The sequence below is a fragment of the Hyperolius riggenbachi genome, chromosome 1 (assembly GCF_040937935.1).
Source record: "Hyperolius riggenbachi isolate aHypRig1 chromosome 1, aHypRig1.pri, whole genome shotgun sequence".
Classification (NCBI taxonomy): domain Eukaryota; kingdom Metazoa; phylum Chordata; class Amphibia; order Anura; family Hyperoliidae; genus Hyperolius; species Hyperolius riggenbachi.
Genome location: NC_090646.1, coordinates 577,189,801 through 577,212,997, shown reverse-complemented (window position 1 = coordinate 577,212,997; position 23,197 = coordinate 577,189,801). Strand labels below are relative to the sequence as shown.

General features: G+C 43.6%; 1 protein-coding gene across 2 annotated transcripts in view; it reads left to right on the top strand.

Annotated features, from left to right (window-relative positions):
* The window catches only part of ATG10 (autophagy related 10), a 196,847-nt gene that overhangs the window by 108,215 nt on the left and 65,435 nt on the right, over positions 1–23,197 (top strand). For both annotated transcript variants that reach the window (XM_068271698.1, XM_068271699.1), the window contains exon 4: positions 6,590–6,728. In XM_068271698.1, coding sequence (XP_068127799.1) covers positions 6,590–6,728 — 139 coding nt within the window. The remainder of the gene's footprint in view (positions 1–6,589; positions 6,729–23,197) is intronic.

Here is a 23,197-nt window from a genome sequence, read left to right as displayed (position 1 = left end):
TTGATAGTGGTCATAAACTCTTGCAATCAATCCACACTATCTTGCCATAATATGAAGACGTCATCGATGAAACGATACCACCCCGCAATGGCGGGGTGGAATCGTTCCAGCGACGACGTCCACACATGCTCTCTCTCCCACCACCCAAGAAAGAGGTTGGCCACTGAGGGCGCGCATTTGGCCCCCATGGCCACACCCCTTATCTGTAAGTAGTGGGTGTTGTTGAACAAAAAATAATAGTGCGTTAGCACAAATTCCAATAATTCCAACAACCATAAATTTCTCAGACGATTTTCTGTAGTTTCCATATCCCAAAAATATTTGACAGCTCTTATGCCATGTTGGTGTGAGATATTCGAATACAGACTCTCTACATCACAGGTTACCAAAAAATCTTTTTCTTCTAATTGAATATCGGCTATTTTGGTGATAATGTCAGCAGAATCCCTGATGTAAGACTCTAAAGATAAAACATGAGGTTGCAAGAAAAAAATCTATATATGCACAGCACTTCTCATTCAGACTTCCCATGCCAGCAATAATAGGCCTTCCAGGTGGACTCTGTTTATTTTTGTGTATCTTGGGTAAGATATAAAACGTGGGCGTTTATATATATATATATATATATATATATATTTATATACTTTTTCTTAATTTTGTTCGCAGAGACTCCAGGATAGGCTACATTCCGTCTTTTCATATTATATATACATGCAGGGTCTTGCACATAGTATTGTATTACTAGGGGTTTCTGGCTCAGGTCTGGCTACTTTGTTTTTAATTGTTTTTAAACTTGCAGTTGGCTTATTAATAAAGATTTTTTTCATTTTCTCAAACATCTAGTATCATTGTATTTTGCTCATTTTTGTTATTATTATATTCAGGGGGGACCTCTAGTTCTCTTGTTTTTTTTTGACTATGCCGTTGGCTTTAGCAGCAGTTGTATGGAGGTTGCCAAACATATTTCCCAAACACTACTGCTGCTTTGCATGAATAATTAGGAAGCTGCCAGGCAGCACTGCTGGGCCCCCTTTTCTACGGGGTCAGTTGCCATCACCTTGTTTCTACTTTGAACTGTATATTATCTAAAAGACATCACAATGAAAGAGAACGTGGGTGTGCTTTTGATTAAATTTTTTTTAACTTTTATTTTTTTATTAAGTGGACCTGAACTGTTGCACAGAAAAGAAGGAAAACATAGAGAAATGCACCATGTATGGATTTAGGGCCCATTCACACTAAAAGTGCTTTTCTGAGCGTTTTGCGATTGATTAGAGTTTTTCAAAATTGCTCCCATTCACTTTCATTAAAATTGCAGGAAAAATCACTGAGTTTTTAACGTACGCGATCGTGAAATTGCATCGATTTTTCCCCGATTTAATGAAAGTGAATGGGAGCGATTTTAAAAAACGCTAATCAATTGCAAAACGCTCAAAAAATCGCTTCTAGAGTGAATGGGCCCTCAGAGAGTTTAAAGAGGAGCTGTCAGCCATACTCTCTCAGGAAAAACAAATATATAAGTAGATAAATGCTTGCTCTACTTACATAACATATGTATTGCACTGTCCACGTTATGATTCCTGTGAATTTTATAAAGGAAAAGTAGAGAACCCAGTTTCCATATTTACTGTGGCTATTTTGAAGCCAGTCGTGATGTAATATCCGCCCTTAGTCTCCTCTGCCTGATTTGCCCGCCCTTCACTATAGAAAGCGCATTGTTTTAGCCTGAGAAATTTTAGAGAGGAACAGAGGTGTGGGAGGGGAAAACAGGAGGGAAAGAGGCTTCAGCCAATCAGGGGAAGTAGGGAAGCAAAAAATAGACAACCCAGCATGCCCTGCAACTTCTCTTTTGTGTACCAAATTTTCTGTGTACCAAATAAGAGTCAGGTAAACTGGGGAATGATAATTTATCAACAAGAAAAGTAATAGTGATTTTAACTTTTGGATTGCCTGATTAGCATCCTTATTGTTTACCAGATAAAATAAAGAATTGATTTTTGATTTTATGCCTGACAGTTACTCTTTAACCTGTCTAATTCCCCCTCATCTGTGACTAATCACCAACATAATTTGATCTCTCTGCTGTGTGAGCTCAGGAATATCCTCTGCCACAGCAGAGCACCTAATTTGTAAACACAGGATCTTAACGAAGCAGGAACCATGAAAGCAGGAAGTAGACACACTGCAGATTTGTTGCAGGATTTGTATCAGCTGTAACAAAGAATTGTTTTTCTTTCAAGGTTATTATGCTGTTGCGTATCTTTTAGAGCAGAGAGGAAGTTCTGAATTCAGCTCCACTTTAATGATCAATATTCTAGATTTAATAAAAAATTTCCTCCACATTTGATCATGCATATAGTTTAATTTTCTAAAACTTGATCAGTATTCTTTATTCGAAAGAAAAGTGACATTCAATGTTTCCATCCAGTTGTTTGAAGAAATGTAAGATTTTGCAGCTGGGAGCAGATGTGAGGTTTTCCGCACAACATGCATGTTTCTGCTTCCAAAACATTCACGATTTTTCTCAGCTGCTATGTAATTCATAGTAAAATGTACAGAAAAAACTTGCATGCAGGCAGTTTTCTTACAGCATGAGAAAAACACATTTAAATGTGAGCAAGCCCATTTATTAACACGGGTTGTTGGTATAAATATATTACGTGTGCTCCCAGCCTGAGAGATTCTATAAAATAGTGTATGGCTACCTGTAGGCCCTATATTTATACTAAATGTGTTGTGTTGAGTTGAGTCGCGTTGTATCCCATTTGGCAATTGGGAGGCAATGCAATGCATTAGGGCTAGGTCCTCACTGGTTCATTGCAGATCCGATCCGTTTTACAAGGATCCGTTTTTCGAAGAAAAATTTCCTTTCCCCGTTTTTCCTAAAAATGATATTTTTGCAGCATACGTTCCCAGTCCGTAGAAACATGCCCAGCCATGGGGGAAAGGCATCCACCATGCTGGAGGGGTATAGCAGGCAGGACGGCTATCACCCTCCAGCATGGCGGCCCCCTCTTCCACCCCCCACGCTATGACACAGAAACGGATCCGTTTCTGTGTCAAAATTTGCCTGTGTAGAGGAAATCCGTTTTCCCATTGCCTGCCACTACCCTTGCGTGTATCAGTGTCCAGATCCATTACGTGAAAATGCAGCAGATCCGGACCTTTCCTTCAGGTTTTGAAAACGGGACCCTGCATACGCAGACGGATCCATTTTTTTCTTGAGTGAAGAAGGCTGCTATTTTTAACATTGCTGCCCGTGGCTCCGTTTTTAATCGGGGCTCAAAAACGGAACCACGGATACGTTTCCGGACCTAGTTTGAACCAGCTCTAAGTGTCGGAGCAGTGCTTTTCGGCGAGGCTAGATTTGGGCGCAGCCAGCGCCGCCATAGACTATAATAGGAATCAGTCTATAGCGGCGCTCAGTGAGTAACGACAGCGCCGAGGTTGCTTAAAAATCACAATAATTCGGCCTCCAGCAATAGCTGGAAGCCGAATTATTTAATTCCCCACCATCCATGGCGGCCTGGAGGGGGAATAGTAATTAACACGTCCGGGACTTGTGCAGAAGCAGGATCAGCCGTATACCGGCTGTATCCTGCGCCCAAGTCTACCGGCGCCGATTTCAAATGTACTCCTAAGTGTAAATAGGGCCTCAATCTAGTTTACTTATATATTTTAATAATGGTAAAATGCTGCATTTTAAAGTCACCCCCTTATCCCATCGATAAGGGCTTGTCAACGGAGCTTGTCTGCACTGCACAGGTGCAGAGGGCTCTCACCTGCACAGTAACATGGAGCCCAATAGGCTTTGCATTTTCTGCCAAGCTCGAGCGTCGGCTCCATGCTACTGTACAGGTGTGAGCCATCTGGTTTTCGTACAGGGGTGCGGCCGCGAGCTTCTGGGGTCCCAGTGCTGGAAAGGGGAGGTGGAGAGACGGGAAGCATTTGGAGTAGGTCTTCCCAACCATGTCCTCAAGTACCACCAACAGTGCATGTTTTGTGGAAATCCACAGAGGTAGTTAGCTCTGCTAAGAAAGTAATTACCTCACCTGTGAATATTTTTGGTTTTGCACTGTTGGTAGTACATGAGGGCAGGGTTGGGAAGCCCTACTCTGGAGGATCAAAAGGCTTCCCTCTACTGAGGTAAGTATCTACTTTTGTTTTTTAAAACCTCACAGGTTTGCTTTAAGATCCATTTGTGTCAGTTTGTCGGTATGTATTGGATCATAGAGATCGGCAAGTGCTGCAGGGAGTGCTCTAGTGGGCCACGGGCCTAAAGCCTGGTACACACTTTCAATTATGATTATCCAATCCGTGACCAATTTTACCACCACCATGTAGTATGAGGGTCAACAGATATTGAATACTATTAGCAGCTCATGGAGGTAATCCCTATTACAACATGGAGGTAGTGAAATTGGTCAGAGATTGGACAATCATAATTGAAAGTGTGTACCATGCTTTAGTCAATTGCTGCACTTCAGATATCTAAGAACCAAACCTTTTATGATTGCTTAACCTCTGTAATAGATAGCGGAGATACCGCCGCAGAGGCAAGCGGCATGGCGGCTATCTCCGCGTATCAGCCGACGGCCTCTGCCGCACAGTTACATGCAGCTGCTCTGCCTGGTCCTTCTATTGCACATAGATTGAGGGCTACGCGAGCACCAGGCGACAGGACCTTTATACTAATAGAAAGGGAGTCAGCTGATCTGCCTAGTCAGCTGACTCCAACGGTACTTTGGATTGGCTGAGTGATGGGGGCGGCGCTGCGGGGCATCTCTGTATATATAGTACTAGTATGTCAGTTGCTCCGTGTCTGCTGTTGCGAATGCTATCGTGTTAGCGCTCAGACCCTAGTCAGATCCCAAAGTGTGCTAGAACCGGCTGGAGCCGGGGATCCACACTTAGCAAGATTCTGTTGATAGCTTAAAGTACTAATTGCATTGTATTATCTGTTATGACCTTCTGCTTCCTTGACTATTCTCCTGCTTAGTGATTCTGTACTTCTGCACTGAATCAGCCTTCTGTCTTTGTACTGTATCTGTCCATACGTTGCCTACTCTGCTTGTCTGACCTTCCTGTCCTCATCAGTGGGCCTAGTCACTGGTGAGGGATCTGTACTAGCCTTCACCTACTCCTCAGGTGAAGCTCAGCTGCAGCACTGTCTGTAACACCTGCTCCTCAGGTGTTCGCTAGCTGCAGTATAGTCTTAATCACCTGCTCCTCAGGTGATCAGCCTTGCAGCTCAGTTAGTGGTCCCTGCTCCTCAGGTGTCCACTGGCTGCAGTATAGTCTTAATCACCTGCTCCTCAGGTGATCATCCTTGCAGCGCAGTCAGTGGTCCCCGCTCCTCAGGTGTCCACTGGCTGCAGTACATTCGGAATCATCTGCTCCTCAGGTGATCATTGACTGCAGTACTTTCTGAATCACCCGCTCCTCAGGAGATCTCCTATTACTCATTACTGTCGCACCAAACACTATTCCACATTGGTTGTCCTGTGTCTGGCTATTCTAGCATTATTGGTGATTCTGCAGATCACCACATAATTAGGTATAGCATCTGTATTGTTGGTGATACTGCAGATCACCAATAATCAGAAAATCTGTTTTGCTGACACCAATTGTTACAACCTCCCTGCCGTTCTGATTCTGCGCGGCGCACGGCCGCGGGAGGGCTTTTTTCTAATTTTTTTTTTTGCATGTAGCTAGCCTAGCTCTAGCTACATGCTTCCCCCCTCCCTTCGCTATAACACCTACCCCTCCGATCCCCGCCGGCGCAAAATCCCAACAGGAAATCCTGTTCTGAACGGGATTTCCTGTAGGGCTTCCCCCGTCACCATGGCGACGATCGGACTGACATTGACGTCATGACGTCAGAGGGAGTCCCGATCCACGCCATAGTGCAGCCTGGCGGCGATTGGCCAGGCTGCGCAAGGAGTCTGCAGGGGGGTGGGGGGCGGCGCGGCGGGTAGCTGCGATTCGGCAGTGAGCGGCGGCGATCAGACAATACACGCAGCTAGCAAAGTGCTAGCTGCGTGTATCAAAAAAAATTATGCAAATCGGCCCACCAGGGACTGAGAAATCCTCTGCGGCGGGTTACTCTGAGCTCAGCTTGGGATAACCGGCAAGGAGGTTAAACTTCTCAAATAACTTATTGTATTCATCCATTTTTGAGATAACCTAGCAAAGCACGAGTATTCAGCTACTTAGTAATAATAATAATATACAGTAGTTGCATCATACTGCAAACAGGAAGTGGCTAGTTGTGTTACTGCAGACTCATGCAGTTGCGCACAGTAAAGCTGGGTACACATGTACGATTATGGCCTCCTGTCGGACTCAAAGCTGCAACCACTAAAGGCCGTGCTCAATGGGCCACCCTGCAGTCTTGGCCACAGATAAACTTGCTAGCAAGGTTTTGTTTTTCTAATAAACACTAGATTGGATTGTTTACATTTCTTGTGTCATTTAGAAGAAAATTCTTTGCGGAAGTGGAATTCCTGGTGACGCAGAAGTCACACCATTCTTTGAAAAATGCTTCAGAATTAAGGTATTTAAATGTGTTCTTGATTGTCTTTTGTAGTGTTTCCATGAGGAAGAGGATGAGGGCCTGGTTAAGCCACAGGAAGCTGAGGAAACAGAAGTGATTCACTATGAGTATCATGTCCTCTACTCCGTCAGCTACCAAGCCCCTGTGCTGTACTTCAGAGCCAGCTTTCTGGGTGAATACACATTTGTTCTGTACTATTGCTAATACAAATATTGTGATATTAGAAGTGATATTATTGTACTGGAGTGCTCCTTCCTCCTGAATGGGGAAAAGTAGGAACTGGATTTTAGGTTTTATTGGCAAGAAGAATACTTGGCTAGATAAGCAGGCTTTTATTGCAGAGGAAATCCAAGAAACACAGGAACCCATAGCAACCAATTAGAATGTATTCTCACCTTTCCAAACCAGGTACTAGGTTATTATGGGAGCTGAATGATGCACTTAATGCTGATAGTAAATGTTGAAACTCGCATCCAATTCCCATTATAAAATGGGGTGGTACAGCAGGGCAACAATTGGTGACATTAGTTACTGTCAAAATCACACCTACCAACTTTTTGAGATGAGATAGAGGGACACTTAACCTCCTTGCCGGTTCAATTCCTCCGGCAAGGAGGCAGCGCAGGAGTTTTTTTTTTTTTAAATCATGTAGCGAGCCGAGGGCTCGCTACATGATAGCCGCTGAGTGGCGGCATCCCCCCACCCACTCCGATCGCCTTCGGCGATCAGAGTATGCAGGAAATCCCGTTGAGAACGGGATTTCCTGCAGGGCTTCCCCGGTCGCCATGGCGACGGGGCGGGATGACGTCACCGACGTCATGGACGTCGGGACGTCATAGGGAATCCCGATCCGCCCCTCAACGCTGCCTGGCACTGATTGGCCAGGCAGCGCAGGGGTCAGGGGCGGGGGGGAGCGGCGCGGCGGATCGGCGGCGAGCGGCGGCGATCGGAAGTTACAAAAAAAAATTATGCAAATCGGCCCAGCGAGGCCTGAGCAATCTTCCTGCGCAGGTTACCCCGAACTGAGTTCGGGATAACCGGCAAGGAGGTTAAGCCACACCTCTAACCACACCCCTAGTCACACAATAAAGATTTCATAGGAAAAATGTGTTGTTTTATAATTCAAAAAACACTGGTCCTTTCTATTTAATTTTCCTTCCTTTTAACATTTGAAAATAAGAAATTCATCGATTTAAAAAATGGGAATAAAGTTTAGAGTTATACACATTTTGCAGTAGGAAAATACATATATTTACATAGATATGTACATGAGTCCTGAAAGAGGGACAAATGAGGGAGACAGAAGGACTGGGTTCCCAAATGGGTCTCTGCAAAAGAGGGACAGTTGGGAGCTATGCAAAATTAGGAAGGGGGAAGGGGTTAAGCTGGGGAGCAGAACTTTGAGGGATCACATATGTTCTCCACTGCTTTCTAGCACCAGAAAGTCTGACAATGGCCTGGGGCCCACTAGAGCTGTTTCAGCAGAGTTTTAGAATCGACCATGGCTTAATGAAAATCAGTGGGGGTGATCCCACAGTAGTGATTGCGATTTTCCTAAATATGGCATCTTTGGAGTGTAAAATGCTTTTCCTATGCTGCCCAAAGCAATTTTGCAGTGTGTTACTACCAAACATAGGGTAATCGCAAATCGCTATGGAAATCACAATCACTGTACAAATCACATGCAACAAATGTAACATCACTTCCAACATGGCAAAAACACCACAAAAATCACTATTAAAATCACTCAGCAATTCCCATAGCAATTAGTTATTATATTGTCTAGACAATAAAGGATGTATATACTTTTTTTTTTAAAATATACAGTGGGTTGCAAAAGTATTCAGCCCCCTTGAAGTTTTCCACATTTTGTCACATTACTGCCACAAACATGAATCAATTTTATTGGAATTCCACATGAAAGACCAATACAAAGTGGTGTACACATGAGAAGTGGAACGAAAATCATACATGATTCCAAACATTTTTTACAAATCAATAACTGCAGGGGTGTGCGTAATTATTCAGCCCCCTTTGGCCTGAGTACAGTCAGTTGCCCGTAGACATTGCCTGATGGGTGCTATTGACTAAATAGAGTGCACCTGTGTGTAATCTAATGTCAGTACAAATACAGCTGCTCTGTGATGGCCTCAGAGGTTATCTAAGTGAATATTGGGAGCAACAACACCATGAAGTACAAAGAACACACCAGACAGGTCAAGGATAAAGTTATTGAGAAATTTAAAGCAGGCTTAGGCTACAAAAATATTTCCAAAGCCTTGAACATCCCACGGAGCACTGTTCAAGCGATCATTCAGAAATGGAAGGAGTATGGCACAACTGTAAACCTACCAAGACAAGGTCGTCCACCTAAACTCACAGGCCGAACAAAGAGAGCGCTGATCAGAAATGCAGCCAAGAGGCCCATGGTGACTCTGGACGAGCTGCAGAGATCTACAGCTCAGGTGGGGGAATCTGTCCATAGGACAACTATTAGTCGTGCACTGCACAAAGTTGGCCTTTATGGAGGAGTGGCAAGAAGAAAGCCATTGTTAACAGAAAAGCACAAGAAGTCCCGTTTGCAGTTTGCCACAAGCCATGTGGGGGTCACGGCAAACATGTGGAAGAAAGTGCTCTGGTCAGATGAGACCAAAATGAAACTTTTTGGGCAAAATGCCAACGCTATGTGTGGCAGAAAACTAGCACTGCACATCACTCTGAACACACCATTCCCACTGTCAAATATGGTGGCAGCATTATGCTCTGGGGGTGCTTCTCTTCAGCAGGGACAGGGAAGCTGGTCAGAGTTGATGGGAAGATGGATGGAGCCAAATACAGGGCAATCTTGGAAGAAAACCTCTTGGAGTCTGCAAAGGACTTGAGACTGGGGTGGAGGTTCACCTTCCAGCAGGACAACGACCCTAAACATAAAGCTAGGGCAACAAGGGAATGGTTTAAAACAAAACATATCCATGTGTTAGAATGGCCCAGTCAAAGTCCAGATCTAAATCCAATCGCGAATCTGTGGCAAGATCTGAAAACTGCTGTTCACAAATGCTGTCTATCTAATCTGACTGAGCTGGAGCTGTTTAGCAAAGAAGAATGGGCAAGGATTTCAGTCTCTAGATGTGCAAAGCTGGTAGAGACATACCCTAAAAGACTGGCAGCTGAAATTGCAGCAAAAGGTGATTCTGCAAAGTATTGACTCAGGGGGCTGAATAATTATGCACACCGGACTTTGCAGTTCTTTATTTTAAAAAAAATGTTTGGAATCATGTATGATTTTCATTCCACTTCTCAGATGTACACTACTTTGTATTGGTCTGTCACGTGGAATTCCAATAAAACTGATTCATGTTTGTGGCAGTAATGTGACAAAATGTGGAAAACTTCAAGGGGGCCAAATACTTTTGCAAGCCACTGTACTTATAATAAATAATGATACCAACTGCAGTCATCAAGGGGTCATCAAGTGGTGCCTTAGTTTACAATCTGCTGCTCTGAGATCAGATAATACCACATTAAAGACTGATTAAAATAAAAAATGCCTTGTCTAATGCTGGGCATACACAGGTCGTTTTTTCTTTTTCTTATCAATCGAGGCTCGATTGATAATTTCTGAAAGGTCCAATCACTGCGCGGATCGATTCCCCGCTTGATACCCGCGGGCAGACAATGGCAAAAAATGAAAGGAAGATAAGGAGAGCCTGCGGGGGCCGAGCGGGAATCGATCCGGGCGGTCGCGGGGACGCGCCGGCATCGTGCTGCTGGCTCGATACACGGTGCAAAAACGTACCGTGTGTTCCCTGCATAATATAGAGTGGTCAGTGAGATGGTTCTGCATACTGATCACTCGCCACATCAGGTGCCTCTGAGGACGGCTTGTCATAAAAAACACTGTAAGAATATGATGTGTTTTCTAACGTACTTTTAACACAAATAATGCAAAACGAACAAACTTTCGTGAAAATGTTGTTAATAAAACTTACAAATTAAAACTTTTATTTCCATTTTAAGTGTGTGCCGTCGGTAGGGATGACACAAACTGGTTCATTTGTTGAATTGCAGGGCCAATAGATCAGGTGCTAGAAATTAGATGCATCTGGTTTTGAGCTTTGATTTTTCTTATGCTTTAGTCCCTTTTCATTACCTTTAGTTGCTGTTGTTGGGTGACCATCAGAATGAAAGAGTGGTAGAGAGCATTCTGAATAGGGATGCTCATTCGGTTTCCGCGGAAATGCAATTTCCGAAATTCCGATCGGAAATTGCATTTCTGCATCAGAATGTGGAAATCGGTAATGCAAGTGCCGTAGGCGGATTTCCGCCGGAAATTCCACCCGACTTTAACATTGATTTCCTCAATAACTATAAGGTCTTTTTGAAAACTTTATTTTTGCATCTTGTTCAGAAGATTCTGTTTAATAAACCCTGAGAATTGGTGTTTCTAGGACTTAAGGGGGCTTTGCTATTAACTGCTAAAGTCGATGGATTTTTACTGTAATGTAAAATGCAGAAAAACTGCATCTGCCTATTTTCTGCATTTTACATTACAGTAAAAATCCACCGACTTTAGCGGTTAATAGCAAAGCCCCCATAAGTCCTAGAAACACCAATTCTCAGGGTTTATTAAACAGAATCTTCTGAACAAGATGCAAAAAAAAAAGTTTTCAAAAAGACCTTATAGTTTTTGAGAAAATCGATGTTAAAGTCGGGCGGAATTTCCGCAAATTCCGGTGGAAATTCCGCATTGGAATGCGGAAATTGGTAGCGGAAAGCGGAATCGGTAATTGGCAATGGCGGAATGTGGATTTACCGCGGAATCAGAAATTGGCATTCTGACCATCCCTAATTCTGAATGAGCTGAGGAGCCGTATTTTCATCTTCCCTGCCTTCAGACCAACCAGAGCTCAGCAACTCCACACAGACGCCAGTAATGTGACTGACAGCATGTATGAGCCTTTAAGGGAAACTGGAGTGAGAGGAATATGGAGCCGTGAGGTAGAGGAGAGGTCTCTGATCGCCGCCGAAGCCGATGGATTAGATGAGTCGCACTGCCGCTGCTTATAACATTGGGAGTGGAGGGAACACATGGGGGGGGCACATGAGGTACAACGGGAGACACAATAATTGGGGGAGAACATCTACAAGACGCGCCTAGACCATACACGCACTAGGTTTAGTATAGGGTTTTTTTCCCTCTGGTTTTTGCCCTCTAAACCTAGGTGCATCTTATAGTCTGGAGTGTCTTGTATGCCAAAAAATACAGTATGTCAGCCTCCATATCCCTCTCATCTCGGTTTCCCTTTAAGGCTTTAGTTGACACACCTGCAACATGCATGCAGTCAGTGGAGTCAGACCAGAGTCAAAGCGTCTGATCTGCATGCTTATTCTGAGCCAGTGACTTAAAATAATAAGGCCTATGCACACACGCTCAACCAAACCACCTAATTGTCCTCTGATTTTGGTCTGTTGGCCTAGATGAGCGACTCCATCTGGTGGATCAACTAACACGACTTGTTGGGCTGACATTGTACAGTTGGCCACGTGCATACAACGTTGGTTGAATGACACACTTGTTTTGAATGTGGCTGTGTCGCGCAGTCCATCGTTTTGCTTGCACACACAGTATGCAGATGAGTTGGTGGTTCATTTGTTTGGTGCACAGAAAATACAAGTCCTGTAAACGGTTGTTTGTAGTGTTGTCATGTCGTGGTGTTGGTCGTGCACTTTCTTGGATGTGTGTATGCACCTTTAGAGACAGAGCATTAGTACTGAAGTCAGGTAAAAGGGCATTGTTTGTTAAAGGATGAACATGGCACCTTCTGGGACCCACTAACAGCACTTTTCTGAGCTCTTGTGATTTGAAAAGCTCTTTCTAATGTAATGCCCTGTGTGTGATCCTACTTGAGGATGTGATTTTCTGAAAATCACCTATAGCATTACATTAGCAAGAGCTTTACAAATCACAAGCACTTTGAAAAGCGCTGCTAGTGGGTTCCAGGCCTCACTTCTGCTTCCTTTTACAACTCTGCCCCATTCTCGGCATGAACCAGATGCAAGGCCTGCCTGTTGTCTGCGCAAACAGCACCTCCTCCTAAATTGCACTATTTAAATTAAAGCGGACTTACAGTGATAAACAACAGCATAATAACCTTTACAGAAAACATATCCTTAAAGCAAAAAGGTTCATGCACTCAATGTTGCAATAAGTGTGTGCTCAGTCACTATATACAGCATAACTCGTGGTTTATGACCAATACAGCACCACACTTGTATGAATATTCAATTTCAGAAAAAGTATTTATTAATCTTCAAAAAAGCACCAATTTATAAAAACATCTAAAAGCACAATGGACACCTCATATCATAGTATATAACAAGTAATACATAATATATATAAACTCTAATGAAGCATAAATAAATTAATAGAGAAATCTCCTGGGTAGCTCAATATGAGAGCTACCACAGGGATAGAACCCGGGTTCTGAAGGCCAATTCTCAAATAAAGTGCATGCGTGATCAAAGTGAATAGAAGTCTAATTCATTAATAAAGGAAAAAACATAGATAGTACAAACATTTCATATCAACAACAGTGTTCAGTGTAATAAAGTGCAAACATGCCATAAATGATCAGCCCCTAAATAACCATGGATGCTGAATAAAACTGTGAATTGATGCTGAGACCACCGCAGCAATTATAAAGTGGCAGTAGGAGTGAGGCTTACGTGACCCGGGAAGAGGATGAAACAGCGTGGTGTCCAATGCAGTAGAGAGGCCCCCGGTAGACTACTCGAGTAGTCTACCGGGGGCCTTTCTGCTGCATTGGACACCACGCTGTTTCATCCTCTTCCTGGGTCACGTAAGCCTCACTCCTACTGTCACTTTATAATTGCTGCGTGGTGCTGTATTGGTCATAAACCACGAGTTATGCAGAAAACATTTCCTTGTTACAGCTGATACAGCTCATTCAGAGATGCTGCAGTGTAGTTACTTCCTGGTTTCCTGGGAGCACAGAAAGCGTTTAACTCCTGTGTTTACATGTAGCCTGTCTGAACGGCACAGATCAGATATATCACAGCTCAAATTACAGTGGCTCATTACTTCCAGACAAGGGAAAATAAGACAGGCTGTTATTTCTAAATACAAACAGGGAGGCTTTCTCTGTTTTCCTTTTCTCCTGCAGAAGAGATGTGGTCCTCTTATTAAGAACAAGGAAACTGTAATCTTGTGAACTGATCCATAACCAGACAGTATAGGTATAAGGCTAGTTTATTACTACTAAAATGTGTTGAGATATCTGTCAATGCAAGATGCTTCTCTTACTTGGCTAATCTGAAGCTTTAACTAGTATTATTCTAAACGGAGGGCTCTCGTAAGGTCAGATTTACCTCTACAGGAACATCACACTAATCACAGTATCATATCACAATATAAACATTGCAATGCTGTTACAGCAGTGTTCTCTCTGATTTTCAGCTGTGCAAATCATAAGAACTAATGAAGACAGTTTTAGAGCGAAAAAAAGCAATGGCCTCATAAAGACCTTAAATATATACTAAACCAGAGCAAAAAAAAAAATACTAAAATCGCTACAAGCATGATAGAATATGAACAATCTCTCCAACTCTAATTCTATGAACTTGGGAGTCTTTCATATAATTAGTATTCGCTGTAAGCAGTTAATCACGACTGAAAAGCTTCCAGAGACAAAACAACTTGTTTAGCTTGTCAGCATCTGGGAGTCAGAGGTGTTGAAACATGACTGCTTGTATCTAGGCCTGGACGGTGTGGATGCCGGGAATAAGTTCCAGCGTTTGTCTATTATGTGCCAACAGCTCCCCTTACTGTACAGCGCGGCAATTGTTTCCTCTGTGTGTGAGGAGATCGCACAGCTGAGCTAGCCTGCCTGCTGCGTCCCACCTTACACCTTTACAGTGTCACCAACCAGACTCCCTGTGGAAGATGCACAACAGTAATGTTTCTACGTACATTTAATTAAAGGCATCTGGAAGTCACACAATGCAGCCAGGCAGTCTGACTGAAACAGTTCTAGGTCCTTCTTTGTTATGGTTGATACTCAGTGGAAGAGAATAGCAGGCGGCTGAAAATGTCATTATACTTGTTCATGTGAGTGGCTACACATGAGGCAATTCAAACAAGAAAGTCAGAGAGAAATCTGGGCCAATTGCATCAGGCTTGCACAATATCTGGGCCTAATATTTAATGTAAAGCTTTATCTCCCCCTGCAGGATCGGCAGGTGTCAACGGCAGCACCTAAGCCGCTCACCACCTACCATAAATCTTCAGTGCACTGAAAGTAAGCCCCCCTTCTTTGTCTTTTTCTAAAGTGTTTCAAAGCTCTGTGGCCGAAGAGCCTCAGATAAATTTTCAGCACACTTCTGGTGTGTTTCACATTTTTTTTTTATTATTCTAAATTAAACTGTGACCAAATATCTTTTGCCACTGTAACTCAAACCTTATCCCCCTCAAAAACCTCCATGCTTCACAGTAGAGATGATGTACTTTTCATAATTGGTATTGCTGACTCCTCTCCAAAATCTATTCCTATCTTTGTGACCATAAAGTTCAATTTTGGTCTCACTACAGACTTTTTGCCACTAGTTTTGATGCTTGTCTAGGCCCAGTTTTGCAAATTTTTAGTGGACTATTTTGTGACTGGCACAGTAATGACTTTCTTCTGGCAACTCAACCGTGCAGACCACTTCTCTTCAAGTGCCTCCTCCTTTTGCACCATGAATCTTCCAGAACACTTTCTGTGAAGAAGCCTGGGCATTCAGGGAAGTTATTTGTGGCTTTTTCTTTGTATCCCAGACAATACGCCGGGGAGTTCTGGCTACATTTCTTTGTTGGTCTACCTGACCATAGCTTGGTGTCAATACAACACCTCAATTACTACTTCTTTATGAGAGTTTGAACAGTGATGATTGGAATTATTAACTCTTTTGGAAGTCCGCTCTTTTGATTTGGCTGAAACTTGCTGGTGACAGTCAAGATGCCAGAATCTCATGACTTTTATACACAGACTACTGTAATTACAAGCAGACAAGTTGCAGGTGTAGACAAATACCCTTAATATCCAATGAATTTGTGTATATTACCAGGCCAAAACTTCAAGGGCTTATTGGCGCTATATACATAAAAATAATAATAGTGTCACATACCCTCTACTGGACAGACTACTTAGTGCCTCTCAATCTGCTTCAGTCCACAGACCATCTAATCTCATGGATGCAACTGATGGGCCGAAGTAGCTGGAATTGGGCAAACAGACAAGCCAGGAGGGAATAAGTGAAAACACCAACAATTTACTATGTACACTTTTACGGTTAAGCTGCCACCACCTTTCAACTATAAGGGGAAAGGTCCCTTCTGACTATTCTAAGCCTGCAGAAAGAAATGGTGAACACAACCTATTGCTACTAAAATGATACAGTCCTCTGGGTAGTGTCTCTCCAGAGAGGCAAGGTTAGTTCTGGGGTAGTCAGAAACAGGTAACAGCCGTAAGAGACTTTATGTAATTTTATTAAAACTTTGCAATACAAGTAATAGCTACAGAAAAAAATGTTATAACTGACAAATATGAAAACAGGAGCAAACAGTATTTAAATAAAAGGGAGAAAATGGGGAAACAAATACTTAGGTTTTGAAAGAAGTTTGAGTCCAGTTTGTGGAAATGTAAAGTCCTTAGCAAAAGTCCATGTATTTGGAAGTCTTCCTCCACGGGACTCCAGAAATTGTCTGTTTAATGGAAATTGGGCGTTTAAGTTTACCTCCAGGCCTGTCCTTTTGAAGAATCTGCCTTGGAGGCGGGAATGGGAGTCCTACTCCTCTGTGCCACATTTCAAAGGGCAAAGTTGGTCATGAATGTAGTATTCACCATATTTTAGGCATCGCCTGCATACAATAATAGCATATTCATGACCCATGAATAATCTGAAACATTTTAATACCAAACATCAATTTCCTTGTATGAAGTATTAACCTAATATTTAACAACCAGGTTTGTCTGTATTTTACCCAGTCGTGCAAGATGTCCACATGACGGCCACATCCACATGATGGAATTTAGTAATATATTTTCTATAGGGACTGGAGTTAGGGTTTAGTTGGAAAGTGATCAAATATGAAATTGCTTCATTGTAAAACTGTAAGACTTGACAGGTTATGTCCCCAATCAGTCTCTATGCCCCAATCTAGTGCCACGGCTCTGAGCCCAGCCCACGGTCTTTATCTATAGACAAGCCCCCGCGTGAACAGGACACTTTGTCCCCCGACTACGGTTACCACCAGGTCTTAACGTGCAAGGCATACAGACTGAAGTAGAGAGAATATTAACCCACCAGAACCCCACTGAGGCAAGTATAGCACAGTTCAATAGTTCATAAGTATCACACAGGATTAGTACCTTTTATTTTAGGAGGATGAGGCCCTCAGTGTCGATTGCCAGTAATGACAGATGGTTCAGGGAACAGGCAGTGGATGATCCAAGTAGCAAGTGAGAGAGTTCATGCAATGTCAGCATGCAAGATTATCCAAGCAACAGGCAAGGGGGACAGTCCAGGTAATATGCAAGACTATCCAGGAATGCAAGAAAGGGTCAGTCCAGGCAGCAGGCAAGAGTATCCAGGTAACAAGCAGAGGTTGGTCCAGGCAGCAGACAAGAGTATCCAGATAACAAGCAAGGGTTAGTAAGCAGCAGAAAAGAATGGTCAAATACAAGCCAAAGACAATTCCATTAGTTCAGACACTGTGAGTGCGCACCCAGCAACTAGCCACAGCTTTGCTTATTACGGGCGATGACTGGGAGCACTCTGCACTTTTAAATACTTCCATCCAATCAGTGGCCAGCCTCACTCCGCACATCCATTCACAGCAGACGCACCTGCCAAGTGTCAGCCGCACAGTCAGCTGACGCTAGAGCAGTCAGCTGACCGCAGTCAGCTGATTATTGTTTACCTTTGCGGAGGGCGTACTGAGAACGCACCCTCCGCCTATCAGAATGTGCGGCCTGTGTCCCAGCCTGCACGTCATCAGCGGGGAACAAGCGGCGAGACCCGGAAGCGGCGGAATCCGCCTGGGTCTCGGCACAAACATCAACATTCACAGGCAGGTTCCTTATAAAAACCAGTGTGCACAGCTCAGTACCTCCTAGAGCTTTTGAGACAAAAAGCTGGGCCCATGTGGCTGGTGGCTTCCTTCTTTCTTTCTTTGCCTTTAGTGCTACACTTAGATGCTAAGGCCAGGTGTGTGAACTATCCCAGAGATTTCTAGCATCTGCCCTTTGGTATGTTAAGTGCAGCTATCAGAGAAGAGAAAGAAAAAACAATTCTCATTTACAATGAAGCTTTCTCCGTGGCACAGTCGACAAGCAGTGAACAATCACAATTGTGATTCTAACGGTTCTGCCGTGGCAAAGGGGTATGTAAACCTTTTATCAAGGCCCTTTGGGTGCTTCCACTTGTCATTAAGTTGCTGAAAAAACACAATTGTGTGATAATAAATGGCTTTGACCAACCACTAAATATGAATGGAAGAGAACATCTTGATCAATCATATTTTCCCCCAAAAAACAAAAACTAGTATGTCACAAATTCCGTCAGGTTATGTAAACTTATCAACTATAACAGTCACTGCAAGCTGATGCAAGTTGCATTAACTATTTCATTACAATTGCATCTGTGGAAAGGGGATATACAAGGCAGCAACTGAGCAGGCAGTTATTGTAGATCAGGGCCGAATTTACCATAAGGCACTGTAGGCACGTGCCTACAGGTGCCTGGGGATGTAAAGGTGGCTCACTCCTCTCCATTAGTGCCTCCATCTTGCCTTACCTATGCAGAGTCCCTAACAGAGTATAAATGAGAGGTTACTTACCAGAGTCTCGGCATTCCACTGACCAGATCTCCCTTTAGTTGGGCACCTCTAGCTACTTAATACTAAGTGTACCTTTGGCTATCTAATACTAAAGGGCACCTGTAACTACCTATGACAGGCAAGAGAAGTAAGGGAGAAGTGACAGCTGGTCTAGCCAGTAAACTTGCAGTACAGCTCGCTGGGTGTTTGTAGGTTTATGGAGGGTGAAATCTAAGGTGCCATGACATTTGTGTCTATAAGCTCCTGTGAGGTAAATCCGGGCCTGTTCAAGATGATATGTTAAAAGTAGGAAAAATGGGTAAGCATAAGACTTTGAGCAGCAAGGGCCAAATTGTTATGAATAGGTGACTAGTTTAGAGCATCACTAAACTGGCAGTTCTTGTGGAGAGTTCCTAGAATGCAGTGGTTAGTACCTTTCAAAGCTGGTCCAAGGAAGAGCAAGTGGAGAAACAGCATCAGGTTTACAGCTTACCAAGTTTCACTGATGTGTGTGGGAAGCGAATGTTAGCCTATCTGGCCTGATCCCACAGAAGACGATTGATGAAAAACTGAGCTGACCTGAAAAATGAGTTTCTGAACTTACCTGGGGCTTCCTCCAGCCCCCATAGTCCCTGAGGTCCCTTGGCATTCTCTGGGTCCCCTCTATTATCTCACCGAAGCGGTTCACTCTTTTGAGAACTGGCATGTGCACAACGTTCCCGGTGACCTAAATGTATTTAAGACAGGCACAGTTGTGCAGGACTCCTGGCTGGGTTGCGCAGTTAATGGAGCTGCCAGCTAAAGAAAGGGGGACCTGTGAGGCTAAGGGGGTCGGAGGAAGCCCTAGGTAAGTTCAGAAATTACATTTTCAGGTCAGTTCAGGTTTCCTTAAATGCTAACCATGAGAAAAAGGTGATAGAAAACACAGTTCCTCTTTAGCTTGCTGCTTATGGGACTAGATTGGACTAAATATCTGCGTACAAGTCAGAGTGCCCATGTTAACCCTTATTCACTTATACATTAAACATGCCCACTACGGCCATTTGAGCTACACTTCTCAATTTAAAGGACTTACTATGGGATACCATATGAGGTCCAGCATTGGAAGGCACAGGGGAGAGCCTACACTATATTAAGCAGATGGTTTAATGTTTTTGTTTGTTTTTTTAACCGATGGATGGCATAATGGATAACATTAGACAAGTTGTTACAGTGGGAATAAGATCAGGTTATCCACGGCTGTTGTCATTTTCCCTGTCAGACCTCAGACCATGGTGGCTTTGGGTAAACGTAAATGGTATCACTCCAGTGGTATCATTTCCTACAGTGTGGCAGAATTATTAAGTACTAATGAGTTTAATGTTCTGCAAGCCTGATAATAGGATACGCAATATGGTGTGACATTATAGCAGTGTGGGAGACACAGTGAACTGTGATTGGCCTCAGTTTCATCATAATAATGTCCTTTCAATAGGAAGGAATCTGCACTGTACATCTGATGCAGGTTGCAGATTGTGTTGTGCTGTTGCTTTGAATCATTTATCTATTTCTACTGTGAGTAAATCAACTATGCTAATAGTTGCACAGTCAACACTTCAACTGTTTGTTTGTTGAAACATTATGTGGTGCATTAAGTTTCCAAGACAAACCATGATTTGTATTCCTGAACCTTTGTTTTAATTTACAGCGCTTCTGACTTCTGTTTTCATTTAAAAAGTATGGGTACCTATTTACATTGTAGAAGCAGCAGGGACAGCCAAACTATCCCAGAAAAAAAACACATACAGTATATAAGTAGATACATACTTGCTCTACTTACATAACATATGTATTGTACTGTTTTTATTGCAGTGAATTTTAATAAAGAGAAAACTATTCCAGGCATTTTCCACATTTACTGCCTCTGACTGAAGCCAATCCTGATGTAATTTCCTCCCTTACTGTTTTTTTTTCTCCTGCCTGAAATGGTGTATCCATTGTCACATTTAGCTTGCTTTGTAAACACATGTGAGCACAGCATAGATCATATTTCAGCAGCTTCTGCAGAGGGGTGAGGTGTATTTCCCTTCTCAGCCTCCTGTCACACTGAAATGCCCTCAGCCAGTCAGCAAGGAGCAGGAATATGGGAGGGAAAATTACAAGCTTCCCTCTTCTCGGCAATGTACCAGAATAGAGCCAGGCTAACTGAGATAGGATTCATTACAGACACATTTATGATTACATTGGAATGCTTGCAATGCAGGGTCAGGATGTAGACTACACAATAAACACAGAGCAGTGGATAAATGGAATTTGGTTTTATGGCTGACAATCCCGCTTTACCCAAACACACCCGGATTTTATGTAGTGCAGTGAAATAATCCCAAGACCTGTTTTTCAGAGGCAGCTTGTGAGGAAACGCGGAAAAGCCGCTGCGTGTACTAACGGCAGGACGGCTGAATCCGCGTCCAGCACAGCGGCTGGCATGCGGAGACGTGCGCCTGGCACCACGAGAGAACGCGGAAAAGTCGCCGCGGTTACTGACAGCAAGGCGGCTGTTTCCGCGTCCAACGCGGTGGTTTGTACGCGGAGGCGTGCGGGTGTTGTGGCTGGTTCTGTTAGTTCATGGGCAGATGGAGAACTACGCGCGCGCGGCCCAGAGGTCAGGACCTTTATACCAGCAGGGGAAGTGTCAGCTGATCAGTAGGATCAGCTGATTCCTGCTGGACGCATGATTGGCTGAGTGGCTTGGGCGGGTGGCAGACTCCAGCAGCTATTTATGCAGCTTGCTTGCCAGTTGCTGGTTGTCTGCCATTGTAAACACTTAGGTGGAAGCATTCAGACCATAGTCAGATCCCACAGTGTGTTAGAACCAGGACGGACCTGGGAATTCACACTGAGCTAGAATACTCTCGCATGTCAATGTTATGTTATGTTATAGACTAGTTCCAGGGTGTAGAGACCAAGGACCTCACACCCAAGATTAGGGAACTGTGTATCATTTGTGTTATACTCCAGACTAGTTCCAGGGCGTAGAGACCAAGGACCTCACGCCCAAGACTAGGGAACTGTATTATCATTTGTGTTATACTCCAGACTAGTTCTAGGGTGTAGAGACCAAGGACCTCACGCCCAAGACTAGGGAACTGTATTATCATTTGTGTTATACTTCAGACTAGTTCCGGGGTGTCGAGACTATGGACCTCACACCAGACTAGGGACTCTGTGTTATCATTGTGTTATGCATCAGACTAGTTCCAGGGTGTAGAGACCACGGACCTCACACCAAGACTAGGCATTGTTTGATATCTGTTACTACCTTGGGAACTATCTCTCTCCCTTAGGGCTCTTTCACATCAGAGCTTGCGTTGGAGAACGCTCAAAGCATACGTTTTGTTGTATGCCTTTTACTGCGTTTTGATATGCGTTGCACTGCTGTGAGTGTGCGTTTTTAATCCGTTTTCAATGCGTTACTGCACATAGAAAAACGCAGGTAATTTTTTTTCTTTTAGTAGTCAACTTTCTACATTGTTCCTCTGTTGCATTCTGGGACTGATTGCCTGCGTTAACGGATTAAAAACGCACATAGTGTGCGTTTTACATTGACTAACATTGTAACGCATAAAGCTAGCGTCGGCCGAAAAACTGCGCCTGGGTGCAGTGTAACGCAACGCACAAAAACGCAGCGTTATATGTGAAATCTAAAATGAAAGTCTATGGACTTTCATTTCACCTTGGGTAACGCAAACTTTACCCTTTGCGTTGAAACGCAGAAAATCTGACCTAAATGTGAAAGAGCCCTTAAGAGATAGTCTCCTGACCTGCTAGTGACATCCACCCTTCTGGTGTCACTCCTGCGCAGGTTCCTCCTACCTTCAGCCTGACTCCACCCCTTGGAGAATCTCAGGCTGTTGGAAGGTTCCTGTGTCAGCATAAGCAGTACTCCAGTCTGCTTCTGATCACCTGCTCAGCAGGTGCATTACTCAAAGTATTACTGTTACACCAAACACTCACATACCATAGGTGTCCAGAGGTTAGCAATATATCTGATTATCGGTGATACTGCAGATCATCAATAATCGGGTGTATATCTGCATTCTTGGTGATACTGCAGATCACCAATAATCAGATTCTCTCTGCGTGCTGACACCAATCGTTACAGAATGGCAGACCCAACCCAAATGGACGCACTATATAGACATGTTGAAGTCCTGACTAACGCAGTAAACCAGCTTTCCGGGATAGCTCTGAACCAGCAGAACCAGATCAGTCAGATATTTGGGGCTATTCAGGAACTTCAGTCTGCTATAAACATAGTGCGATCCCCTCTTGTTACAGACTTGCGTATGCCTGTGCCTGAGAAGTTTTCTGGTCTCAGATCTGACTTTCGAAACTTTAAAAATCGAGTGTTGTCTTACTTTGAGTTAAGACCTAATTCTTCAGGTACTGTCGCACAGAGAATTACCTTCATTAAGACACTGTTGACGGGGGATTCTCAGACCTGGGCATATGGCCTTCAACCTGGGGATGGGGCCCTGACTTCAGTTGAGGAATTTTTTAAAGCGATGACCATAATTTATGACGATCCAGACATCGCTTCCACTGCTGAGCGGCTTCCTTAAATTGCTCAGACAGTGTCGTAAATCAGTAGAGGTTTACGCCGCTGAGTTTAGGAAGTGGTCTGCTTCAGCGAGATGGGGAGATTATGCCTTGTTAGATTGTTTTATAGCAGGATTATCAAATGAAATTCACGATGTGATGATTGGATATCCTGAGCCTGAATCTGT